This window comes from Capricornis sumatraensis, chromosome 1 (genome assembly GCF_032405125.1).
Source record: "Capricornis sumatraensis isolate serow.1 chromosome 1, serow.2, whole genome shotgun sequence".
NCBI lineage: Eukaryota > Metazoa > Chordata > Mammalia > Artiodactyla > Bovidae > Capricornis > Capricornis sumatraensis.
Window position 1 is genome coordinate 6,629,224 of NC_091069.1, and position 26,864 is coordinate 6,656,087.

General features: G+C 42.1%; 1 protein-coding gene across 5 annotated transcripts in view; it reads left to right on the forward strand.

Annotated features, from left to right (window-relative positions):
• Positions 1 to 26,864, forward strand: part of FNBP1 (formin binding protein 1) — a 134,476-nt gene that overhangs the window by 68,997 nt on the left and 38,615 nt on the right. For all 5 annotated transcript variants that reach the window (XM_068988777.1, XM_068988775.1, XM_068988781.1 and 2 more), the window contains exons 5-6: positions 7,856 to 7,918; positions 8,353 to 8,457. In XM_068988777.1, coding sequence (XP_068844878.1) covers positions 7,856 to 7,918; positions 8,353 to 8,457 — 168 coding nt within the window. The remainder of the gene's footprint in view (positions 1 to 7,855; positions 7,919 to 8,352; positions 8,458 to 26,864) is intronic.

A 26,864-nucleotide genomic window follows, 5' to 3' on the forward strand; every position in this document is an offset into this window, starting at 1 on the left:
AATATGTAGTTTTCATAATTAGAATTTTAGTGACTATAGTTATTAAATAATTTTAGAGAACAGAGTTCAGCTCCAACCTCTGAGTCTGTGTAGGGTTATCTACAGTGGTCACCACTAACCACATATGAGGGATTTATGGAGATTTATAGCTCCAGGAGGGAAATCAGGAGGTTCCAGCCAACATTTACTGGAACCTCTAACTACATTTCTCCTGGCAGGTGGAAAGAATGCTTCATTTCAAAATGTTGGCCAGGAGCAGAATCAGTTTTTGGCAATGGTTATCTGAAGAGTTCTAGAGGAAATAATTATACAATGCCTTCAGTGACTCACTAAAATTTTTCTAAATCTCAGATAATGCTTGCAAGACCCCGCATTACTGCGAAGTGACCATAAGAAAAATTTCCCCAAGGTTTCAGAGATGTTGAAAAATTGATAACTAAAAGTCATGCATTCTTCTTAAAGTTAGATGTTGGATAGGTTCTGTTTACAAAACAAACTTAATTGCCTGTAAGGCAGTTCTGCGGCTCAGACTGACTCTAATATGTCCAGGGCATGGTTTTTTTTTGTTCGTCTGTTTTGTCTGTACCTGCCGTGCAGATGGGGGGATCTCAGTTCCCTGACCAGGGACTGAACTCCAGCCATGGCAGTGAAAGCACCAAAGCCTAACCATTGGGCCACCAGGGAACTCCCTCGAACATGTGTTTATAAGAGATGACAGTGAACAGATAAAACTTAGCATGAAGGAAACCGGAAAGTAAAAGGAGCTTATCTGTGTGATCAAGCTAATTGCAAATCTGTTCTTGATTTATTCAGCGCTGTTGAGATTCAGCTGTGGATACTCTGTTATAAAGCCAGAACCTGTAAGAAGAAAATGCAGAAAAGCAAAGCAGATATTAGATTTCGTGATCAGGAAAAAGAGCAGTGGGTCTAAAGAGCAGTTAGTTCTCCCTTACTGCTGTTACTGTGCTGAGTCGCTCAGTCGTGTCCGGCTCTTTGCAGCCCCACGGACTGTAGCCCACCGGGCTCCTCTGTCTGTGGGATTTCCCAGGCAAGAGGGGGTTGCCATTTTCTCCTCCAGGGGAACTTCCTCACTCAAGGATGGAACCCGCATCTCCTGCATTGCTCATTTACCACTGAGCCACCTGGGAAACCCCTCAAAAAGCAGGAAACCCTGCAAAACGAGTTGGTCTTTTGTGAGTCATGCTTATACAACACCCACTAATAGCTTCAGGTTTAATCTACGTCCAAAAGGTGTATTTTGGTTTGTTCTGTCCTCTTTGTTTTCAAAGAACGTTCTGTTAAGACCAGCATTCTATTAAGACCTTGTCCCCACTGTAGTTCTGTCACCTGCAAAACCATTGGTCTGGTGAAGCAAAGAAATTCTATTTTCTCATTTATGGGATGACATACTTAGTTATCAGGATCCTTCAGTCTTGTCCTTGACTTCCTGAATTTGAAATGCGACTTTGTATTTCCCCCTTGTAAGTAGGAATGAGACCTTTTTCTTCTGAAATTTGTGAGAATTCCTTGACGAAAGTTGTGTGTCTCTCCCCTGACTCACTGATGCAGCATCGTTGTCAGTGGAGGCCCTGGAGCCCAGGAAGAGTGTAAAGGATACCCCAGAGTTGTGTGATGAGGTGGTCCACTCAACCTGTCCAAAAACAAGCTGTGGATCCCCGGAGTTTATCCTTTATTCTGCCTCCGTCTTATACTATTGGACTTCCCTGATGGCTCAGACAGTAAAGAATCTGTCTGCAATGCAGGAGACCTGGGTTTGATCCCTGGGTTGGGAAGATCCTCTGGAAAGGAAATAGCAACCCACGCCAGGATTCTTTCTTGCCTGGAGAATCCCACGGACAGAGGAGCCTGGCGGGCTACAGTCTGCGGGGTCACAAAGAGTCAGACATGACTGAGTGACTAAGCACAGCATTCCTATCTACAGTTCCCACCGTCTGTGAATGGCAGTCCTTTTTAACTCAGTTGTTCTGGCCAAAAACGTGGGGCACCCAAGGCTTATTCTTCCCTTTCGCCCTGTCTTCTGGCTAACGTCAGGTCCCATCAGCTGTGCCTTCAGTAAATGTTCTGAATCCAGACACTTCTCACCACTTCCTGCACAGCCAGTCTCTCAGCATCTCTCATCTGGTGGACTGTCCTAAGCCTTTTAGTTTTAACTCGTCTCTGCTTCCAGGCCTGCCCCCTGGTCCGTGGTCCAGCTCCCCACCTCCACCTCCACCACCAGCTCCCCCTTGGGCAGGTGCAGCAGCCTGCACCCCTCTGCTTCAGGCAGCACAACCTTGCAATAATGCAAATCAGACCATGCCACTTCCCTTCTTACATTTTTCCAGTAGCTTTCCACTGTGCTCATGGGGCTTGGGAAGCCGTCCACGGTCTGGCCCTTGCTTTCTTCTCCTGCCTTACCCTCCCTCAGTTTAATTGCACTGGCATCTCTCTGTTCCCTGGACAGGCCAAGCCCTTTCCCACTTCAAAGCATCCTCATTAGCTATTCCCGCTGCTTGCTTGGAAGGGTGTTTCTGAGAACTTTGCAAGTTCACTCCTGCACTTTGTTCAAGCCTCTGCTTCAGCATCCTCCCAGACCGCCCTGTCTAAACGCTGCCTGCACCCACACCCATCCCTCCCTAGTTCCTTACCCTCTTCTCCTACTGCTGTGTCTACAGGTCCACAAGGAAAGAAGCTTTGCTTTATTCACAAGCAATGTAGCACCCTGCACGTGTGGGTGTGCAATGAACACACTTGAATGAATGATTTGAGTTAGACTTTAAAACCTTTCAGCTCAGGGAAGGATGACTGTCCCTGAAGTTTCACCTATCAACCTAGCACTCTATCTGAAACCCTTATTAAAAGTGATTTCCCTTGGTTTGGTTTGGAAGAACAGTTTCATACCCTTGGAAGAGATCACGTGAAGAATCTGAGCCATTGGCTGCTTACTATCGATCCTTTGAAGATCCTTTCATCCTGAGTGAATCAGGATTCTTCAGAGGAATTAGAATCTTAAGGAATGTGAAAGAACAGATTGTTTTGAAGAACAGTTTTAAAAAAGACTACTGGAGTCTAGGTGAAAAGTGTGGATGCGGGGAATTGTCTGCCGGTCCAGTGGATAGACTCTGCGCTCATTTCCGAGGGCCCAAGTTCAATCCCTTTTTGGGGAACTGAGATCCCACGAGCCTGGTGTGTGGACAAAAAAAGCAATAGTGTGTTTGTGGAGAGTTCTGGGGAGTGAAAGCCAGCAGGAGAATAAGAGGGTTGGGGAGGGGAACAGCAGGAGAGGGGGTGACGGAAACTTGACCGGAGCTGCTGGACCTGGACTGGGCTGGGGGAAGGGGGCTGCCCAGTGCCCAGATGGTCAGTGTTATGGGGGAAGTTAAGTAAGTGCCCGTGACACCGGGAGGCAGGCATTTTAGGAACTTTAAACAAGTCCATTGAGAAAGTATTTTTGTTATAAATGAATTTAGAGGAAATAGGTCTTACTGAAGAAAAGCGCAACGCAATTCCCATCACAAATGTTTCTGGGGTTATAGTTTGGGCTTCACTGAAGAGACAGCTGCCCTGAACCTGTCTGAAGGTGCTTCGCAGCTTCGCTACACAGTCCACACGAATATCCACAGACACAGATTTTATCATTAGGTTAATTAACCCCGAGTCAGGCTAGCACTAGAAGCCCTCTGGTATTCAAGCCCATCACGCTGTAGGTTTTTTTTTGGAAATACTAGTATTTGTCCCAGATATATTTTTTAGAAACTCCCTTCTTCTTCCCCTTTTAAAGTTTTTTTGTGTTCGTTTTCATATGTAGAATCTGAGTTTTATTTAAAATTCCACATGGCTGGCTTGCCTTAGTTGAGTGTTTATTCTGTTATTTTTTTTCCACTTTTTTTTTTTAAAGAAGTGACTCTTTTCACATCAATGCCATATTTTGCTTTTTTAATGTAGTTTTTAAAATTGATGATCTATTTTATATAGAGAGAGCAAAATGAGTAGCTGTTGTACCTAATTGCAGTGTGTGAGTAACGAATATTCTCACCATTTATCTATTCAGTCTAAGGATGATTTCTTGGAGCACAGTTAAATCTGCTTTGAAGCTTTGTCTTTGTCATTTTGCTTTGAGTTAATGCTTGCCTATTTTAGGTTTCCTGTGATTTTTTTTTTTTTTTTAATCTCAGCTACTCCTGGTCCCTGGGAAATTTCTGAAAATTTTTTGAAGGCTCATTTGATTTGTATAGATTTTACCTGTATATTTTTAAGGTTCAACCAAAAAGTTGAAAGTAAGCTTCGCTGCCACCCAGATAGCATCAGGCATTTAAAAAGGTCTATTATTATGTTTGAAGAGAAACTAAAGCATCTTATTACAGGAGAAAGCAAAGAGCGTTGTGTTTGTTTTTTTTTTTTTCTGGGTCTCTAGAGATGGCATTTCCTGTCTCTCCTCTGATAGGAGAAAAGAGCTGTGATGACTTCACTCCGTGGCTCCAAAAGAAGTGCCTATTATCTTTTTTCTCGAGAACAATTTGTCTTTATTTAGAGCTTGGAGGCACACTTTTTAGATCCACACTTGCTCACTGCCCAGTGAAAAAATGTTTGACCATTGTTTGCTAATAAACAAGAAACACATCTGGCAAGCTGGTTGGTTTGTTTAACTTTGCAACTGTTGAAATAAAGCCATTAAAGGAGGGAAGATCTCCCTGGCTACAAAGGGCCGCAGCTATTTAGGTCATGGGATGCTCCAAACCATCAGAAGGGCTTTTGTTCCGTCCATTGGTTTCCTAAGGGATCAGCCGGCCCAGGGTTTTTGTGTCTTGTAGGCAAATCCATCTTGGAGAACACATACTAGGCAAGAAAGACTAGAAAGAAAATCAGTGACAGTTTGTTTTTTTTTGTCTTAAGCCGCAGGAAATGCAATCACAGGTATACTTCTTGAATAATTGTTTTGGTGTTGCGGGGGTGGGGGGTGGGGGGTGGCGGGGGGAGAGTGTTATAACAGGAGCTCTTCCAGGGAAAAAGCTAACCAATAAAGTTGAGGCCCATACAGTGGTTGAAAAATAAATGCATATTTATTATTCAACCTGGAAATGAAGAAGCAGGAAGAGAATTTACTATCTAGCAGGTTTTCGATCAAATTATCCACTTGTGCTTCCAAAACATGGCCTTTTTTGGAAGACTGTGATCTTGAGAGCCGATCCCTTTGCTGGTAAAGCCCGAGCCACCTTCCTGTGCAGGGTCCGTCGCTTCTGCACGGCCTTTGTGTGCGTTTCCTCTGGGTCAGGACGGCGCTGGCTGTGAGGGAGCTTTCGTTTTGTGAAAACGTTCATTTCAGAGCTGCTGTTGGAGTAGAAGCTTAGAGCCTAGCCCGGAATTGGGTGCTGAGGTTTTCTTTTTGTGTCTGTCTTTGAATCTCAAAGTAAGATTGGGGAGAAATGGGGATAGCTTTTCAGCCAACTATAGGACACCAGGGACCTGCATAGGAAATGGGGCTGGTCCTCTGGACAGTTTGGGGATGAGGGGCTCTCGGGGCCGAGGGGCACAGCTGAGCCTTTGTCCCCCTCCTGGACCCCTCGCTCCTCTATCTCCCCAGGCCCTCCCCACCCCCCTTCGCCTTCTTTAAAGTGATGCCTGTGGCTTTCAGAAAACCTGCTCGCGCGTTCTGTACTTCCCCTCCGAAGCTCGACTCTGCTCTCGGCTCCTCTTACGCCTCCCCAAAGCCCATCCTTTCTTACTTGTTTATGCCTGCCTTCAACTCCATCTCTCCTTGGTCGTATCCATCTTTTTTCTGTCGTATCCCTCTGTCTATTAAAATGAGACTCGAAATACGAAGCCCCACGGGGCTCCTACAGACCAAAAAAAATTGCTAGATGGGTAAACCTTGCTGTCAAGAGGCACTTAAAATGGTGAAACGTGACCTCCAAAGAGAGACAAGAAAACATTCCCTTATAAAGGAACACTGTTCTTTAAGAAAAAAAAAAAAAAAAAGAGTCTGATTTTTGTCTCCTCCTCGCCGGCCTCCCGGGGTCAGTTGCCTTGTGTGTCTCGGCTAAGTCATAGGTTCTGATGAGGTGAGAGAAAAGGCTCTGAGTACCGAGGGGACCTCTCCATGCCTGCCACCCTTTCGCTTCCCTCCTCCACTGCACACCCCTCCCAGCTGTGCTTACCTCCTCACCAGAAGACAGACAGCACATTCACGCCTAGTCATTGAAGGAAGGTCATTTATTAAAAGGAGCATTCAGCACTTGTGGAGAGGATTCAGGAAGAGTGAAGGGATGGAGTGGTACCCACCACACCCCGGGCTGATCACAGTAGGGAGCTGCCGTGGCCCTAGGTCTCAAAGAGCAGGGGAGCCTTGTAGGAACTTCAGAGATGAGCTGTGGGGGCACTGCCCGGCCAGAGCTGTGGCCTTTAGTCAAAGGACTTGGTCACCCCTTTGCATCCTAGTGACGGTGCAGATGGAAATTCCCGCTCTCTAGTCTGACAGAACCTGTCAAGTCTAACAGAACCAAGGGGGCAAGGGCTTTCGTGCACGTGGTCCATGCAGGTCAGAACATCCTTGGAATCTCTCTGACCTCTCCGTATCTCACAGCCCACATCTGATCTGATTTATTGGTGATTTTCCTGATCAAAGGACACCCAGAGTCTGAGCCTCTGTCACCAGGTACGCTGCCGCCCCAGGGTGCAAGTGTCCATCATTTCCAGGGTTGGAGAGGAACTCCCACTTGGAACATTCTTACATGACATCCCCGACTTCCCAGCTCATGCAGACAAATAGCCTACAGACTCTGCACAGGCTGCACCTTTCTTCTCTGACCCCATCTCCTCACATTCTTGAGACTCACTTTGGTCTGCCTCTCGGATGTCCCTGGTGGTCAACACCAAGCATATACCTGCCACAGGGCCTTTGCAGATGGCAGGGAGGTGAATTGAAGTTTAAGAAAATCTAAGTTATGGAAACATCTCCCCAAAACTTAGACAAGTGTTTGCAGCAGCATGATTCATAATAGCCCCAAACTGGGGACGGTCACCCCAAAAATTACCACGTGGCAATAAAAGGAATGAAGTACTGTTATGTGTGATCATTGTAAACGTTAGGCTGAGTGAACATTATGATACGTTGAAAGCATGATGTCAGTCACAAAGGACTTCATATTGTATGATTTCTTTCGTATGAAATGTCCAGAATAAGCAAGTCTATACAGACCGGAAGTGGCGTGGTGTTTGCCTAGGGCTGGGGAAGATGGGAGGTGACAGCTAAGAGGTGCAGCATTTCTTCTGAGGTGATACAGATGTTCAAGGGACTTCCCCAGCAATCCAGTGGTTAGGACTCTGCCTTCTAATGCAGGGGGTGAGGATTCAGTCTCTGGTTGAGGAACTATGATCGCATGTGCCTCGGAAGGGTGGAGTGGCAGGGGTATGGCCAGAAAATTTTTTAAAATGTTCTGAAATTGATTGTGATGAGAGTTGCTTATTTTGTGACTAGACTAAAACCCATTGAGTTGAACAGTTTCAGTGGGTGAATCGTATGACATATGAATTACATCTCAAATCGATTAAAAATAAAGATCTGATTGCCATCTTTATAAAGCATTCCTGTCATTTTTACAAGTAGCATAAATAACTCTTAGCATTCAGTATTATTATAGCTAAAGTCAGAGATGGAACTCTGTGACTATTAACTTATTACTGTTTCCATTTCTCATTTATTTTTTAAGTCTTACATTTCTTCGGAATGCATGGGCTAGATATTCAATATTTAAATATCCTTGGAGTAGGTGAATTTTTTTTCAAGTCTAATAAGAGAAAGATGGGATACTAATCATGGGTGTGTCCTTGCTCCTCCCCCCCCCCCACCCGCCCTCAGCACTTTCACGATGGACGGAAGGCACAGCAACACATAGAGACGTGCTGGAAGCAACTAGAATCAGTAAGTGGAAAACCAACCTCTCAAGAAATGTCTTTATAGGTTTTTCTGATCTGAATTTAACTTCAGTTTGAATCAACAGTAAGTACAAAACAGAGACCCTAACGTCTTTAGAGATTTTTACAATTTGAATTTAATTGATTTCTAGAGATTATTACTGGGAGTAAAATGTTGAGCCCCAGAGAACCCAAGTGGAATCCTTTTTCTAAAAATCACAGGGAAGAACAAAGATTAGACAGTTGGATGGAAATAAAGGCAGATTTTAAAATAACTTCCTGAAATGATGACATGGAACAAATCAGTTCGGAAACCAATGCTTTTGGGGAGGGGGAATGAGGGAATGCCGATAAAATTATGATAAAATTACATCTTCATATAGGAATCTCATGGTTTCATTAACAATCACTTTCCCTGTCACCATCTTCCTCTGTCCTTAGTGTAAAAGACGTTTTGAGCGGGATTGCAAAGAGGCTGACCGAGCCCAGCAGTACTTTGAGAAAATGGATGCTGACATAAATGTTACGAAAGCAGATGTTGAAAAGGTAAGGTGAAAGCGAGAGTCTTTTTGTTTTTTTTCATTTCCTCTTTTAACGCTTGTCACGTATCCTCCCAGACTGCTGGTCCCCAAGTTCTTCTTTCTGATGCAACCACAAAAGGCCACTCAACTTGGGATTATTTTCATTTCCTGTCAACTTGGGGTGTGGGGTGTTAGTAGGAGGCTGGGGGGGTATCTAAAATTTGGGGGAATCTTCAGTGTTACGATTTGAGCTGCGTGTTGATTTCTTTAGTCACCAGGACGATTAACGTGGAGACTTAAACCATGAACATATCTTAAGGGGTGGTTTCTGCAGACTGTGGTTCTCTCTCTTAATGGCTTTTCAAAGAAAAAAATCGACCTCTTAAAAGCTGGAGCAGACTGCCCAGCGCCATCTGAAAGAGCTTGGCTGCTGGCACTGCTTCTGATAAAAAGATAAAGAAACTCACGCTAGTGGCCAGAGTTCTGATGGACTCATTCAGGTTGCTAACAGGTTGTAGCCCAAGGCTTGCATTGGGAGGTCCTCTCCAAAGCTTTTCCCAAAACGGGCTTGTGTTGTTGGCAATTAGGAACATTATTATAAAGCTTGTACTGTGTCTTCTTGTGGTTCCCTGTGTGTTTTTTCCCTAGAAGCTAAATTTTCTTTTTATAAAAGTCATCAATATGAGTGTAAACAAAATTAGGCTGTTAAAGAACCGTATTCATTCCTGACTGCCCAGGGCTGTTTTGGCATTCATAGCTTCATGCTTTTACGTGGGGAAAAGCACTGCGTTTTTGTAGATTTCTTTCACTTTTTGCCAGATAATTTGGAGATGAATTTGCTTGGAAAATAGTGTAAATTAGGTATTTAGTTATTTGCCCAATTCTGCCAAATTCCTTGCTTAAAGCCTAGGCATAGATTAGTATGGCTTCCTCTAAAATTACCTAGTATATCAGAAAACACATTCTTAATACCTATATTTGATCTTGAGTGGGGATATTTAGTTTACCAAAAGATACATTCATTTGCTGGTAAAATTACCATGCTCATAGTAACGTAACAGTCACTCAATCATGTCTGACTCTTTGCAACCCCATGGACTGCCACCCACTGGGCTCATCTGCTCATGGAATTCTCTAGGCAGGAATCCTGGAGTGGGTTGCCATTTCCTCCTCCAAGGGATCTTTCCTACCCAGGGTTTGAACCTGAGTCTCCTACATTAGCGGGCAGATTCTTTAACATTGAGCCACCTGCTGCTAAGTCATTTCAGTCGTGTCCGACTCTGTGCGACCCATAGACGGCAGCCCACCAGGCTCACCTGTCTCTGGGATTCTCCAGGCAAGAACACTGGAGTGGGTTGCCATTTCCTTCTCCAATGCATGAAAGTGAAGTCGCTCAGTCGTGTCTGACTCTTCGTGACCCCATGGACTGCAGCCTACCAGGCTCCTCCGTCCATGGGATTCTCTAGGCAAGAGTACTGGAGTTGGGTGCCATCGCCTTCTCCAACCTGAGAAGCCCCAAAATGCACCATAAATTACCATAAGTTCTCATGAAATGTTAATGCCCCAAAATATTTAATATGTTACTCAATTAAAATAGATTGACCCAAAGTTTATTTAAAAAAAAAATTGGAGGTTAAATGAACATAAAACTTTTGTATATTCATTTTATAGCCAGATGCCTTGCTAATAAACTCTTTTTATTTCTATTTTGGGGTTTTCCTTAGAGACAGTCGTAACAGCAGATAATGACAGTCTTATTTCTTCTTTTTCAGTCTTTATGCCTTTTATTTATTTTTCTTATCTTGCTCTTCTGGTTATGACCTCTTTTATCCTGGCAGAAGCAGTTATTGTGGACTTCCTTATCTCATTCTGGATAAAGAGAGTGCTTCAAATGTTTCCCCATTAAACATGATTATAATAAGCCTTTATCAGGCTTATTATAAGGGATTCCCTTTTTTTCGTATTTTGCCAAGAGGTTGTTTTTTTTAAACTCAACTTGATATTGAATATGATCAAATACCTTTTCTGTTTCCTTTAATCCATTAATGGACAGATTACGTTATTAAGTTTTCTTATATTGAACCAAATTAGCATTCCTGGGACTAGTATAACTAGATTTTGATGTATATATTTTTTTAATACAGAGCTGGATTTACATTATTAACATTTTACTTGAGATCTTGCATCGATGTTCATTGAAATCAGTTCAGTTCAGTCGCTCAGTCGTGTCCAACTCTTTGTGACCCCATGGACTGCAGCACGCCAAGTTTCCCTGTCCATCAACAATTCCCAGAGCTTACTCAAACTCATGTCCATTGAGTTGGTGATGCCATCCAACCATCTCATCCTCTGTCATCCCCTTCTCCTCCTACCTTCAGTCTTTCCCAGCATCAGGGTCTTTTCAAATGAGTCAGCTCTTCACATCAGGTGGCCAAAGTATTAGAGTTTCAGCTTCAGCATCAGTTGTTCCAGTGAATATTCAGGACTGATTCCCTTTAGGATGGACTGGTTGGATCTCCTTGCTGTCCAAGGGACTTTCAAGAGTCTTCTCCAACATCACAGTTCAAAGGCATCAATTCTTCAGCACTCAGCTTTCTTTATAGTCCAACTCTCACATCCATACATGACTACTGGAAAAACCACAGCTTTGACTAGACGGACCTCTGTTGGCAAAGTAATGTCTCTTTTTAATATGCTGTCTAGGTTGGTCATAACTTTCCTTCCAAGGAGTAAGCGTCTTTTAATTTCATGGCTGCAGTCACCATCTGCACTGATTTTGGAGCCCCCCAAAATAAAGTCTGTCACTGTTTCCATTGTTTCCACATCTATTTGCCAAGAAGTGATGGGACCAGATGCCATGATCTTAGTTTTCAGAATGTTGAGCTTTAAGCCAACTTTTTCACTTTCCTCTTTCACTTTCATCAAGAGGCTCTTTAGTTCTTCTTCACTTTCTGCCATAAGGGTGATGTCATCTGCATATCTGAGGTTGTTGATATTTCTCCTGGCAATCTTGATTCCAGCTTGTGCTTCATCTAGCCCAGCATCTCTCATGATGTACTCTGCATAGAAGTTAAATAAGCAGGGTGACAATATACAGCCTTGATGTACTCCTTTCCCATTTTGGAACCAGTCTGTTGTTCCATGTCCAGTTCTAACTGTTGCTTCTTGACCTGCATACAGATTTCTCAAGAGGCAGGTCAGGTGGTCTTGGTATTCTCATCTCTTTAAGAACTTTCCAGTTTGTGGTGATCCACACAAAGGCTTTGGCATAGTCAATGAAGCAGAAGTAGAATGTTTTTCTGGTTCATCGAAATAGAAACCTGGGGTTTTTCTTTCTTGGCTGTTCTAGTTTGCTATATTAGTTTTGGAGTGTTCCTTTTTATTTTCTAAATTATTATTTAGAAAATATTTGTGAGAGGAAATTAGGTTCCTTAAATGTTTTGTAATACTTTATAGTGGGAGAGTTTCTAGCTACTGATCTAATTCCTTTCTTGTCCTTGAGAGCATTCACTTTCCGCAAAATAAAATCTGATCCCACATGCAGTCTCCTGCCCTTACCTGCTGTTTTTACACAGGTGGAAATAGCATTCCAGATTTTGCATTCATAGTCCCAGCTTTTCTAGAGAGCTCACAGAATGCGCATTGTAGTACTTCTTGAAGCCACTGAGCCAGCCACTACTTGCGATCTTTAGCCTTTTTCTTCCTTTCTTTTTAAATTGAAGTATAATTGACTTACAATATTATATTAGTTTCAGGTGAACTTCACCTTTGTGTTAGTTAAGATCTCATGACATTGTAAAGGCTTACTCATGGTTGCTTCCAAATACTGAGTATGAAAAATTGCATATAGCCTGGCAAGCCTCCTATACCAGCATCACCACTGCCTTGTATTTCAGTCACATAAGAAGGTAGAAAACCCGTGAGATGGAGAAGACCGCGTGTGTGATTATAAATGTGTGTTCCTTGGAATTTCCACTCTGGCCCACACTTAAAGTGGGTTCTCCGGGAAGCTGTCTTTTCCTGGCTCACGGCCAGGGCAGGACCACATCAGTTTGAATTTCCCACTTAGGGTTTAGGGAATCCGCACCTGCTGGGTGAGTTCTGGGCCTTTGTGATTGTAAAAATTTCCAGGTGACTCTTTAGTTTTCCTCCCTTGGGTTGGGTCCAAGAGAGTTAATGTATCAGAAGCGCAATTTCTAAGTCGGGTTGCAGCTTTGGGACTTTTGAAAGGTGCTACCAAACTGAATTGCTCTTCTCAACTATTGTAACATTTCCAAGGATGCATTGTTACTTCTTATACTGGCAGTGTCATTTTGTTATGTTTATGGAAGTCCTATTCAGTCCTGCTCAGTTCAGTTGCTCAGTTGTGTCCGACTCTGTGACCCCATGGACTGCAGCACACCAGGCCTCCCTGTCCATCAGAAACTTCTGGAGTTTACCCAAGCTCATATCCATTGAGTTGGTGATGCCATCCAACCATCTCATCCTCTGTTGTCCCCTTCTATTTACCTCCTCCCTAAGGACATGCACTATCTAATGTTGATATTCTGGGACTTGCCTGGTAGTCCAGTGGCTAAGGCTGTGCTTCCAGTGCAAAGAGCCTGGGTTCAATTCCTGGTCAGGGAACCAGATCCCATGTGCCGCAACTAAGACCTGGGACAGCCAAATGAATAAAAATAAATAAATATTTAAAAAATAATAATAACAACAATAACTGTGCTTCTCCTGACACAAACTAGGGCACTTCACACTTAAAAAATAAGTAAACATCGGAATTCTTAAATTATTCTGTTTATGAATGTGACTTGAAGCACTGTAATTTCCCCACAGCAAAGCCATGATTTGATTGTTATTAGTTTTTGCATCATCTGTCACTAGTGAAGCCTCTTGTCAGGATCAAGCTGAAAGGAAGCAGTGTTTCAGTTCTTCGGGGCACTTAATGTAATTTCCCATCTTGACTTCTGAGAGGCTTCGGATCTATTATAAATATCTTTTCCTCCAGTTTCTGCAAATGATTCAATTACCCAGTTGTCTTCGAGGTGACTCCCCCTGCTTTTTCTGGCAGTCAGCTCCACAGCCCTTGGAATGATAAGCCTGTGTTTGCAAAGATACCGTCGCTGCTCCCACTACGAGTACGACGGACTTTCCTAAATCGCGCTTGTGTTTGATGACACCGTCCATGGGAACTGTGTGTGCGTGATGCATCTTCCAAGCTGCATAGGATCTGGGTGGGAGCCCGATTTTCTTTTCCTTTGGGGAGGTTAATGTTCCGCAGAGAGATTAGCTCTGTGTTCACACTGCCCAGATCTACCCCAGCCCACATTTGGCTTTGGGTTCACCTTGAGTATGTGTTTCGTCCTTTGCTTACAAGCAGGCATGTGTTAGCCTTGAGGTGCCCAGTTTAACTAAATGTAAATTTATATGTATAAAAAGACATTAAAAAAAAAACCCAAAAACCCACTGGCAGTCTTATCTCTGGGCCAGTGGACATATTTGGATGTCGTGATCATGCCATGTCCCTTAGAAGAATGATGGGGAAAGAAAGTCAGTTCAATGGAATGGTTTTTATTGGTGATGAAAACTCAAGGAGCTAGGCAGTCTCTCATCCCTTGCCAAGAGGCCGCTGTCAGAAAGTTTTGAATTTGAAGACTTGGAATGAGCTGTAGTGACTTGAAATGGGTAAGCTGGGTTTGTCAGAGAACCAGTATAGGGTGGAATAGGTCATCTTGTGGCCTGTGACCTACATATTCAGGTTGAAGGTAAGAGAAACTAGCCTTTTCCCCTCCCTTTTAATGAGATGGAAAAGATAATCCTTACTCTGTCTTGTAATATTGAGAGGTCAAAAGACTGCAAGGGAACACAGAACAATTAAGCCATATTATGTCTTACTCAGCTACAGGAGTCTCATGTAAAAAAAAAGTAATTAAAGCACTGAGAATAAGGTGAAGTATTCTCTGCTGTCCAGCCCTCCCCTTCCCAGACCCTCCTCGGGGTGGTCACTTTTGCCTCATGCTAAGTGTCCCTCTAGACCTTTTTTAAAAGATATTTTATTTGCTTACTTGGCTGTTCCGGGTTTTCGTTGGGGCACACAGGGTATTTCCTTGAGGTGCACGGACTCTCTAGTTGTGGCAGTGGGCTCCAGAGTGCATGGGCTCAGTAGTTATAGTGTGCACACTCAGCTGCTCCCTGGCACGTGGACGCCGATCCAGGTCCCCTGGGTTACAAGTCTTAACCACTGGACCACCAGGGAGGTCCCTCAGTTCAGTTCAGTCGCTCAGTCGTGTCCAACTCTTTGCGACCCCATGAATCACAGCACGCCAGGCCTCCCTGTCCATCACCAACTCCCCCCTAGACCTTTTCAAACGGGTGTTTATTGAGGTGTGATTTACATACCGTAGCGTGGCCACGTCTTATGTGGACAGCTCAATGAGTTTTTGCATATAAATGAAATTGTGTGCTAGGGCCCCAGATAAGGGATGTTCCTAAGACCCCAGTAGTCCCCCTGGGACCCTATCCCCACCCCAAAGTTATTATAATAATAATAACTGTTATCCTGACATGTGACGTATATTTGTTTAGCCTGTTTCTATAGTTCATACAAGTTATACCATCCGTATTCTCCCGTCTGGCTTCTCTAACTCAATATGGTGTCTGTGAGATTCATATTCTCGTCGCAAGTAAGGGAGGTGTGTGTTGCTGTGTGGCATCCATCGTGCAGATGTACAGTTTATCCGTCCTCAGGTTGGCAGATGTTCAGACTGTTTCCATGTTGAGGCCAAATGAAGACCAAAGCTCGTATGAACATGTGTACACACCTCAGTTGGCAGGCGCGGGCTCTCCTCCTTCTTAGTAGTGTGCCCGAGGCGGAACCCTGAGCCACAGGAGCGTATTTGGCGCAGTGTGCTGTCAGACCTTGACAAGGTGGCTTTACCAGTGGACACACCTCCAGCAGCGGCTCCTCACCCTCACCGAGGGTTGGTGGTCTCAGTCCTTCTATTTCAGCCTTTTTAATGAGTATGGAGTGGATTCTGGTGGTGTTTTCAATTTACCTTTATATTTCTTTGATAAAAAATGATGTTGAGCATCTTTTCATATGCTATTACCTGCTAGTTATAATAACCTGTTTTGTAAAATGCCCAAATCTTTAACTCATTTTAAAAGCAGACTCTCTTCTTTCTGGCATATGGTGGTTTAGTTGCTGAACTGTGTCTGACTCTTTGCCACCCGACGGATGGTAGCCCACCAGGCTCTTCTGTCCATGGGATTGAGCAGGCAAGAATACTGGAGTGGGTTGCTACTTCCTTCTCCAGGGGACCCAGGGATAGAACCTGTGACTCCTGCTTGGCAGGTAGATTCTTTACCACTGAGCTACCTGGATAGCCATATACATGTGTATGTATGTATATAGTTATACAGTTATCTTTGCCTGCCCCAATCAAGCTTTTTGACACACTTTTAATTACTATGTGGTTGACCTGTTAAAATTTTCATCACTACCATTGCAATATTGTTGTGTGATGGGAAAAGCCTAGACAACTGGAATATTATCATTTCCAAGTCACACATTTTCAAGGGTTAGGCTTAGAAGTACAGAGAGCCCAGCTCTCCGTGGCCCGTTCTTTCAGAAGCTCAGGACCAGTGCCGTCAGAGTGGACATGGGGCCAAAGGACTATTGTTCATGGTCCCCGTGAGCAATCAAGCTCTTCATGTATTCTCGATTTTGGAGGGGGGATGGTGGTAGAGTACAATGTATAAAGAAGTGGGCAGGAGACTTTTTAAAAAATATTTATTTATTTGACCATTCTGGATCTTAGTTGCAGCAAGTGGAGTCTTTGATCTTTCAGTTGCAGCGTGCAAACTCCTAGTTGCAGCATGCAGGATCTAGTTCTCTGACCAAGGATGGAACCTGGGCCCCCTGTGTTGGGAGCAGAGAGCCTTAGCCGCTGGACCAGCAGGGAAGTCCCAAGACTACTTTTAATGGAGTCAGTATTTCAAGCTTTTATACAGTTTGGAGATTACTCGTGGAGAATAAGAATTCTAAGTAGCCATTAATTTATTTTCATAAAAATGTTTCTAGTAATGTCTTTCTTGCAGTTTCCTTCCATTTGGTATAGTTCTAAATTTGGTGTAGAACTAAGTTCCAAATTTGTCTCTTTCTACGTAAACGTAGGCCCCCAGATGAGCTGCTCCATACTTTTTTTTTTTTTTAATTTAAGGGAATTCTAATGGAATCAGCATTTCATGGTCTTATTCTCATTTTTAAAAAACTTGTTTAAGTTTGTTTTATGGATATATCGTTGGTTAATAATGTGTTGGGAAAGACTGAGGGCGGGAGGAGAAGGAGACGACAGAAGATGAGATGGTTGGAAAGCATCACCGACTCAATGGACATGAGTTTGAGTAAACTCCGAGAGTTGGTGATGCACAGGGAGGCCTGGTGTGCTGCGGTCTGTGGGGTCGCAAAGGGTCGGACACAACTGAGCGGCTGGACTGAACTGAACTAATAGTGCGTTAACTTTTACTGTACAGCAGAATGATTCAGCTGTACATACACGTGCATTCTTTCTCATCTGCTTTGTCGCAGGGCACTGAATAATTCTCCCCGTGCATGCAGGAAGGCCTCGTTCTTTAGCCGTTCTCTATATAGTAGTTTGCATCTGCTAAGCCCAACCTCCCCGTCCATCCCTGCCTCACTCTCCCTCCCTCTCATCAACTGCAAGTCTGTTTTCTAAGCCTGTGAGTCTGTTTCTGTTTCACAGATAAGTTCATTTGTGTTGTATTTTTTTAGCGGGGGAGGGTTAACACTTTTTAAATTAATTTTTTAATTGGAGGATGATTGCCTTATATCGTTGTGTTAGTAGTATCTCCCTTTGTTGATAAAATTCCTGAGCTGTGAACTGTTCCCATCCATTGATTCATCCCCTCAGCCATTATCTATGGCCTGCATCCTGGCCAGGTGCCGGGTTGACCCAGATACCATCATGGACTCACTGCCTCCTTGACTTTAAGGAATTCACCTTTCACTCTCTTCCTAATATTCAGGGACTATATGGTGAGTTTTCCCACGTGTCCCCCTAGTACTTCTTGAATGCCATTCTGGTGACAAACACATTAAAGTCAGGTTTTATCTGTCCCTGTGCGTTGGAATAATAACACGCTAGACAGACGTGGAAGAGAAGCGGTGCCTAATCTCTGCTTCCTGATAACGCTGCAGCTGGCTAGTGCAGCGCTGGGATGAAAAGGAAAAGGTTATCAAAATGAATGGAATGTGCACTAATATTTCCTAACAGAGAGCACAGTGTTTTCTAAATGCATGCATTAAACTGAGTTCATCCATGTCAGGCAATGAATAATTCCCTTTCTCCAACTCGCCCTCGCCTTGTGACTGTTGGCTCTTACATAATTTCTAAATGCAAAATAGGATATTGTTTTAACAGAAACTGCAGTTCGTTTGGTTACGAGTAGCTGCAGAAATGGTTAGTGAGTTCGAGGTATGGTTTTTAAACTCCGGCATCCATTTCTCCTTTTCCTATATAGGTCTAGTGTCGTTTAACTTGTCTGATTCTTTGACTGCCAACATCTTCATTTTCTAGGCAGTTGTTTGCCATCTAATGGTTAGCTTGGCTTCTTAATTCAAATTCGTTGCAATTCTGAGTGTTGACCAACCAGAAGAATTCTCTATACCAATGTCAGTATTAAGCAAGAATGAAGGAGTTTACTTTGACTGATTATCAGTTTGATACTTATCTTAATAAAGCAAATTAAGTTTGCTAGTTTAGGAAGTTGCCCTCAGTTGGAATCAGGGATGCTGGCTCTGTGAAGCACAAACAGGGCAAAGTTGTTCTTACTGAAGCCAGCTGAGTAGCAGAGTGTTAAATTTTTTTACCATTTGGGGAAACATTCTCTAGCAAGATGACTACTTTAGTCGTTGTACGTATAAGGAATTGTACTATTAAATTTTTTTCTCTTCCCTCGCTGTAACTACGAGGTTGACATCTTTATTAAACATGTGAATATCTTTAGTGCTTTCCCCAAATTTGCTTTGTAACAAATGTCTGCCTGGTTATCTGAAGGGATTGTTCACTGTAACAATTTAGAAAACAATTTTTTTTTTCCAAAAGAGGAAGTGGTTAGCATGAATGCAGGAAACAAATTTTGCAACGGCAGCTTGATCTTTTACTTAAAAATTTGTTTTGTTTGCAACAAGAGAAAATGTATAGAATTTAAAATGGATATTGTTGCTGTAACTATTCTTTAAAAGAGAATCAATGTTCAAATCAAAGATGCCCATAAAAGTCACTTTCGTTACCCTCGTGTTTACATCTGTCCTGTAAGCAGTCATATCTCTAGTTTGTTTTAATTTACTTATCAGTGTGCCTGTATTGAACAGACATCGCTTTCCATTGTTTTGATGCTTAATATTTGTCCTGAGTAATAATGGATGTGTTTTCTTCTTTTGATGCTTCCCATGGGAAATGGAATTTAATGGGAATTCCCCCAAATTATTAAATATAGAATACATGTATTTATATTTGGAAATGGGACACAGCTTTTATCTATGTCATAAATGAATATTAGCATGATGAAGGTTTTTTTTAAGGCTACACTCAATATTTAAAAATTGAATTTGTGATGGGAATGTCAGAACATAAAATTATTTACTATGGTTAAATGTTTCACATACCAGATACTCTTAAAGTTGCATTCAGCTCCCAGTTTTAGTTCATTTGCTAGTGATTACTACAGTCTCTATGTGGTTGACCTTGATTTTTGCTTATTTGCTTTGAAAATAAGTGGTTTTTGCACAGCAAATGGAGTTTGGGTAAATGTTTAAAAAGAAACAGGAAAGTCAAAATGTCAAAATCTCAGAGTATCAGAAATGTTGGGGGTGGGGGTGCTGCCCAAAGTAAGAATTCTGCACTCCCGCCGCAAGGGGCACAGGTTCGATTCCTGATCCTTCCTGGTTTGGGAAGATCCTGCATGCTGTGCAGCATGCCTCCCCGCCCCCCCAAAAAAAGAATAAATACTTTTAAGAGCCTCTTCAGTGAAATATTTCCAGTATACATGATTTACATGAACATGCTAACATCAAGATCTATCTCAGCTCTGCTTTAGTACTGCTAACAGCAAGCCTCTAAGTAAATGTTCAAACTAGCAATAGGGTGAGGATGATAGTTCATTCCCATACCCTAGATCTGAAAATAAAAATGAATTGAATAAAACATGAAGTGAATACAAACACTCATATGACTATATGAACATGAATGTAAACTAAAATGAATTTAAATAACAATGGTATTTACTTATTTGGGGGGGGGTGTGTGTGTAGCTTCAATTCTTGGCATTTCCATCGTGCCCTTCACTGTTCTAAAGGCTTTTGTATGGCAAGTCATTTAATAAAATGTTTTAATTTTTACTAGTAGTAAATGGTCTGACTTGGCCAGGAACTGTGTCTTGATGCCACACAGATAAGTGTTCTTATCTTGTTTCTGTCATTTGATAATGGGCTGGTGTGATGCACTTTACTTCATCTCTGAGCCTGTTTCTTACTCTGTAAAATAAGGATAATATTATACACTTCAAGGGCTGGCTGAGAGGTTTCAGTGGTACATGATGTAGGAAAACAGAGCCCATGTTTGGATGCAAAGTCATTGGTAGACACTATTATCATCTGTATTTTCCTTGTTGGGGTTCTTTTGGTTGCTTCAGACTCTTCTTAGTTCTTCTCCCTTCAACCTGCTGTGAATCAATTAAGTGTATTTTATTTTATCTTCTTGTTGTTGTTTTTGGCCATGCCACAGGGCAAGTAGGATCTTAGTTCCCCAGCCAGGGATTGAATCTGCACTCCCGCAGTGGCAGCACAAGGTCTTAACCAGTGGACTGCCAGGGAAGTCCCTGATTAAGTGTATTTTAAACATCCAAGGCATTTGCTAGAGTATTTATTGGACCAATAGTTCAGAGCATCAGTAAGGTTATAAGGGAATATCGTTCATAAGGGCCTTGGTTAGCAGATAACAAAGAGATGGAGAGAGAAGGAAAACTCAGTTACAGAATAAGATAATGTTTATATGCAAAGCTGCCTATGGTGAAAATATTCAGAGCAGCAGTAGTTAAAAAATTACTGAGGGCCTTCCCTCGTGGTCCAGTGGCTCAGACTCCATGTTCCCAATGCAGGGGTCCAGCTGGGTTCCATCACTAGTCAGAAAACTGGTCAGAACTAAGGATTCATATGCCACACTAAAAATAAAGATTCTGCATGCCACAACTAAAAGATCCCATGTGCTTCAACTAAGACCTGGTGTAGCCAAATAATTTAAAAAACAATGAGGCACATCATATGTGGAATTACCTGGTGTGGTGACCAGCAAATACTAGGAGCTCAAAAGTTGCTCATAGATTCAGCATCTGGAAAAGCCCTACATGGATGAAAGATTGTTGGGATAGAGCTGAAGGAAGAATCAGGAGTTGAGTATGATGGATTGGTAGAAATTGAATAGATAAAGCAGAGAGGGAGCCTCTGAGATGAAAAGAATTTCATCCCAGGCACTGAGGGTAGCATGCTGATGATATGAACAGAACAGGGGGCTGAGGAGGGTCTCCTGGAGAGATGATGTGAGAACAGATTGTGAAGGATATCAAGAGTAAAATGAGAGAATAAGGGTGATCCACGTAAAATGCTGTTGAACCAACTTCTCAAAACATTTACACTGGGAACATGTTTTATTTTTTTCTGAAAGGATTTCAGTCCTTACCATAATTCTTTCATCCCTCTATAGATTAAAAAAAAGGTAAGGCTATCAATGTTAAATTGCCATTAACCTAAAGTGGCCTTGATGGATATGGGAGAGCTGAGACTGAAGCATATTTCAATGAATTCTTTCTGAATTAAGCGTTCCTGCCAGTGTACCATATGATTTCACTCCTGGATTATATAGTAAATGAGCTCTTTGTTGTTAACCACTGTTCTTGTCTACAGAACTCGGCCAGGGATAGTGGGTTGGGAATACATGATAAATAGCAATCGAAGCCTCAGTGTATACAAGGGGTCCAATAAGGAGAACTGGGCCCCAGGGATGGTCTAGAGGGGGCAGCCATGTCTTCGCCATCTATCCACACAGCCATAGACATGTGCTCAGGCACGCTTAATGTTGTTCCTTCTTGCATATTATTCCCTTCTCAGGGAACATTTTAAATTTATATTAAATATTTTTTAAAATATTTTAAATTTTACATGTTTTAAATTAAATTTCCTCCTTCCTGGATGACGTTGTTTTTATTTTTTTCCATAAGGGTATGTGGGCTTGGTGGCTCAAATGGTAAAGAATCTGTCTGCAATGCAGGAGACCCAGGTTCGATCCCTGGGATGGGAAGATCCCCTGGAGAAGAGCGTGGCAACCCACTCCAGTATTCTTGCCTGGAGAGTTCCATGGACAGAGGGGCCTGATGGGCTACAGTCCATGGGGTCACAAAGAGTAGAGCACGACTGAGTGACTAACGCTAACACTTTCTTTTCACTTGTGAATCATAAGTTGTTTATTTGTCTGGAATGTTTTTACTGTGTCCTCACTCTAATATGATAGTTTAGTTAGGTATAGAATTCTAAGCTGACAATGATTTTCTCTAAACATTTTTGAAAACCTCATTCCATTGTCTTTTTTCCTTGATTGTTCCTCTTGGGAAGCTGACTAACTACTTAATAACATTCTTTTTATGGGTATTTGACTGTTCACCCTATCTGTTAAGACCTTATCTTTGCTTTTGGTGTTCTTTTGGTGTGTTGACATCTCTGTGTTATTTCAAAGTACAGACTTTTTGATTCTCATTTACTCTGCTTGGGATTCATTGGGGACTTGTTTCTTTCATCTATGTAGGAAAACTCTCAGGTGTTAACTCTGCAGATACACCTCTCTTTTCATTCTCTCTAATTGTCAGTTCTGGGACTCAGATGTGTATGAAACTTTTCATTCTGTGTCTCTCATTTTCTTATGATTTCTTTTGATTCTTTTATTTCTTTTATCACTTTTAAATGTTCTTCTCTTGTATTTTCTTTAAATTGTTCTTTTAGCTCAAGATTTTTTTAAAAAAACAATAACTTTATTTATTTGACTGCACCATTCAGCATGTGGGATCTTAGTTCCCCAACCAGGGATCAAACCTGGGCCCCTGCATTGGAAGTAGTCTTAACCAATGGACCGGCAGGGAAGTCCCTTAGCTCAAGTTTCTATGGTGCTAGTTTTTCTCCCTATTGTGTCAGCTCTCTCAGTCGTTTATTTCCTTGTGCTTTTATGATTGTTAATATTATTATTTTTTTGTATGAACATATCTTCAGCAGGGATGCACTTTTTCCTCTGGGAATCCTAGAGGAAATAACTATTGTGACTTGGGTAATGAGAATGAACAGCTGCTCACCAAACACCTCAGATTTCTTTTTTTTTTAACTGAAATATAATTTTTTAATAATGTTTCATGTACACAGCAAAGTGATTCAGTGATACATATGTATATATATATATAGGTATGTGTGTGTGTGAAAGTCACTTAGTCATGTCCAACTCTTTGCAACCCCACGAACTATACAGTCCATGGGATTCTCCAATCTAGAGTACTGGAGTGGCTAGCTGTTCCCTTCTCCGGGGGATCTTCCTGACCCAGGGATCAAACCCACATCTCTCACATTGCAAGCAGATTCTTTGCCAGCTGAGCCACCAGGGAAGCCCAAGAATACTGGAGTGGGTAGTCTATCCCTTCTCCAGTGGATCTTCCTGACCCAGGAATCAAACTGGGGTCTCCTGCATTGCAGGCAGATTCTTTGCCAGCTGAGCCACCAGGAAAGCCCATATATATGTATATACATGTACTTTTCCAGATTCTATTCCATTACAAGTTACTACAAGGTAGTGAATATAGTTCCCTGTGCTACATAGTTAGTCATCGTTGTTTATTTTATATATAGTAGTGTGTATCTGTTAACCCCAAATTCCTAATTTATCCCCCTCACATTTTTCCTTTGATAACCATAAGTTTGTTTACTGTGTTTGCGAGTCTATTTTTGTTTTGTAGATAAGTTTATTTGTATCATTTTTAAAAATATTCCACACGTAAGTTATATTATGTGGTATTTGTCTTTCTCTGACTCCACTTACTGTGATTATCTCTAGATCCATCCATGTTGCTACAAATGGCATTATTTCATTGTTTTTCATGGCTAAGTAATATTTCAGTGTGTGTGTGTGTGTATCTCAGATTTCACGGTATTTCATTTCTTTCCCTGGGGTATATAAGATGATTAATTTTTTTCACCCTTCTACGGAATGTATCTTCTGTAGAACTGCATTCCAGAGTGCTTTCAGTATATTTGTTCTTCACAATAATGCCACAGCCACAGAGAACAATGTTCATTGTTTATCATCATACAGTTAAGTCATTAACTTTCCAGAATCTCAGCTGTTCTCATCAGCTGCGCATATATGGAACCTCATGAGTGTCATATTTTGGGGTGATGTTATTCATTAAGGGGGAAAAGGGAAGAGAAAGAGATAATCAACGTCAATCTACTGTGACTAAAAACTCAAGACCCTTGCCAAATATAATGTGTTAGAAACCAGGGAGGAGGAGAGGACCAAGTCTTGGAGACCATGGTTTCTATTTGACCAAGATCTCTGAGCTCATACCACGTTTGTTTTCACCAGCTTACCTTGGAGGTATGCCAGCATCAAGATAAATTATATCAGCAGTGGCTTTTCTTCCAGCAGAAATTGTAGCTCACCTTCTAATTCTACTTTTAAAATAAGGCAACTGGGGTGTAGGGAAACAGAAGCCTTTTCTTAAAAACTGTTTAGCAAGTGAATGGCCCATGAGAGATTGAGATGCTGGTCTCATTTGCTATCTTTCCATATTCTCTCCTTTCTATTTCAGTGACTGGGTACCAAAGTAACCTACAATACTGGGGCTAGAACTTGTAAGCCTGTTTAAAAAAAAAAAAATCAGGAAATTGCTGGAATACTTCAGGCATATTTCTTTGGTTAACTTATTTTGAAGTTTTTCCCTGTTCTGTATTTTAGCTGGCCTTATAATTTATCAAAGAAAGACAGGCTCATTGTTTTGGCAAGTCCCTGGTCTGGAAGCCTCCAACAAAAACTCACAGCACTCTGTCTGAATAGGAATTTTTAAATGCATGCCTAGCCTTGAACTGAAAATCTATTCTAGATGCAACGGTTTGCTGGGAAATTGAAACAATGCCATCTATCACACAACAACATTACTCCAGATAGAGAGCTCCTTCTCTTCCTGTGTTAATGGCCTTCCTACTATACCTCTCAGAGCAGGGTGTGTGTGTGTGTGTGTGTGTGTGTGTGTGTGTGTACCTCAAAGACAAGCCATACTGCTTCAGTCTTTCACTGTTTCTGGAATTCTGCATAGAATTTGCCTCTTTCACTAAGCTTTTTAGCAAACTAAATTAAACATCACTTTTAAAAGTGATCATTAGTGATGTTTTTTTTTTAATAATAATGAAGGTATTTTGTAAATACTGCTTTGGAAACTTAAATTAAATCATATATAGCTTTCACTTTTCCTTACTCAATACTCTTTCAAATTATTTTTTCTTCCAAGCCACACAATTTTCTTGTTGTTCAGCTGCTCAGTCGTGTCTGATTCTTTGCAACCTTGTGGATTGCAGCACACCAGGCTTCCCTGTCGTTCACCATCTTCTGGAGCTTGCTCAAACTCAGGTTCATTGTGTCAGTGATGCATCCAACCATCTCATCCTCTGTCGCCCCCTTTTCTTCCTGCCTTCATTCTTTCCCAGCATCAGGGTCTTTTCCAGTAAGTCACCACTTTGCAGCAGGTGGCCAAAATATTGGAGCTTCAGCTTTAGCATCCGTCCTTCCAGTGAATATTCAGGATTGATTGGTTGGATCTTCTTGCAGTCCAAGGGACTCTCAAGAGTGTTCTCCAGCACCACAATTCAAAAGCATCAATTCTTTGGTGCTCAGCTTTCTTTATGGTCCAACTTTCATATCCATACCTGACTACTGGAAACACCATAGCTTTGACTATACAAATCTTTGTTGGCAAACTAATGTCTCTGCTTTTTAATATGCTACCTAGGTTTGTCATATCTTTTCTTCCAAGGAGCAAGCGTCTTAATTTCATGGCCGCAGTCACCATCTGCAGTGATTTTGGAGCCCAAGAAAATTAAGTCTGTTACTGTTTCCATTGTTTCCCCATCTATTTGCCATGAAATGATGGGACTGGATGCCATGACCTTCATTTTTTGAATGTTGAGTTTTAAGCCAGCTTTTTCACACTCCTCTTGAACCTTCATCCAGAGGCTCTTTAGTTCCTCTTTGCCTTCTGCCGTGAGGGTGATGTCATCTGCATACCTGAGGTTATTGGTATTTCTCCTGGCAATCTTGATTCCAGCTTATACTTCCTCCAGCCTGGCATTTCACATGATGTATATACAATAGGTTAAATAAGCAGGGTGCTACACAATAGTATGACATATAATTAATCAATTACGTTGCTGGACATTGTCTCAAATTATTAGCTGTGATAAACAATATTTTGTGGATTTGTTTATGAACATTGAAGATTATTTCGTTAGAATAAATTCCCAGAAGTAGAATTGCTAAGTCAAAGACTAGGGTGAAATCAGTTTTGCTTCTAATCATTAACAAATCTTAGAGAAATTCAGTCTAGCAGTTAGAAGTTTCAGGGATTCTTAAAAGAGTGCTATTTTTCTGATCTCAGAAATACCTGTTGGAACTTCCCTGATGGTCCAGTGGTTAAGACTCTGTGCTTCCACCATAGGGAGCATGGGTTTGATCCCTGGTCAGGGCACTAAGATGCCGAGTGGTGCAGCAAAATTAGTAAATTTAAAAAATAAAATATCTAGGGCTTCCCTGGTGGCTCAGTGGTAAAGAATCCCCCTGCCAACGCAGGAGATGCGGATTCTGTCCCTGGTCTGGGAAGATCCCGCATGCCACAGAGCAACTGAGCCGCAACCACTGAGTCCACGTGCCCTAAAGCTCTGCAACAAGAGAAGCCACAGCAACGAGAAGCCTGCACACTGCAAGGAAGAGCAGCCCCTGCCCGCTGCAACTAGAAAAAAGCCCGCACAGCTGTGAAGACCCAGCACAGCCAAACCAACCAACCAACCAACCTAAAAAATGGGTTATAATATCCTTGTATGCCATGAAAACATGTGCATTTCTTCCCATTAACCTGGCCACATCCAGAAGGCAAGGTGCTCCAATCGCCGGAGCTGCTGGTGACTCTGAGACACACCAACTTTGCCAGCTGTTGACTGGCGATCATTGTAGCATGGTGGTATCATTCATTTAGTGATGGCCTTGCTGCTGTGTTCTTGGAACTTTCACCAGAAAGTTCCCGAGGCTACTCTACCTCCTCTCCGTGTCACCTGGGGTC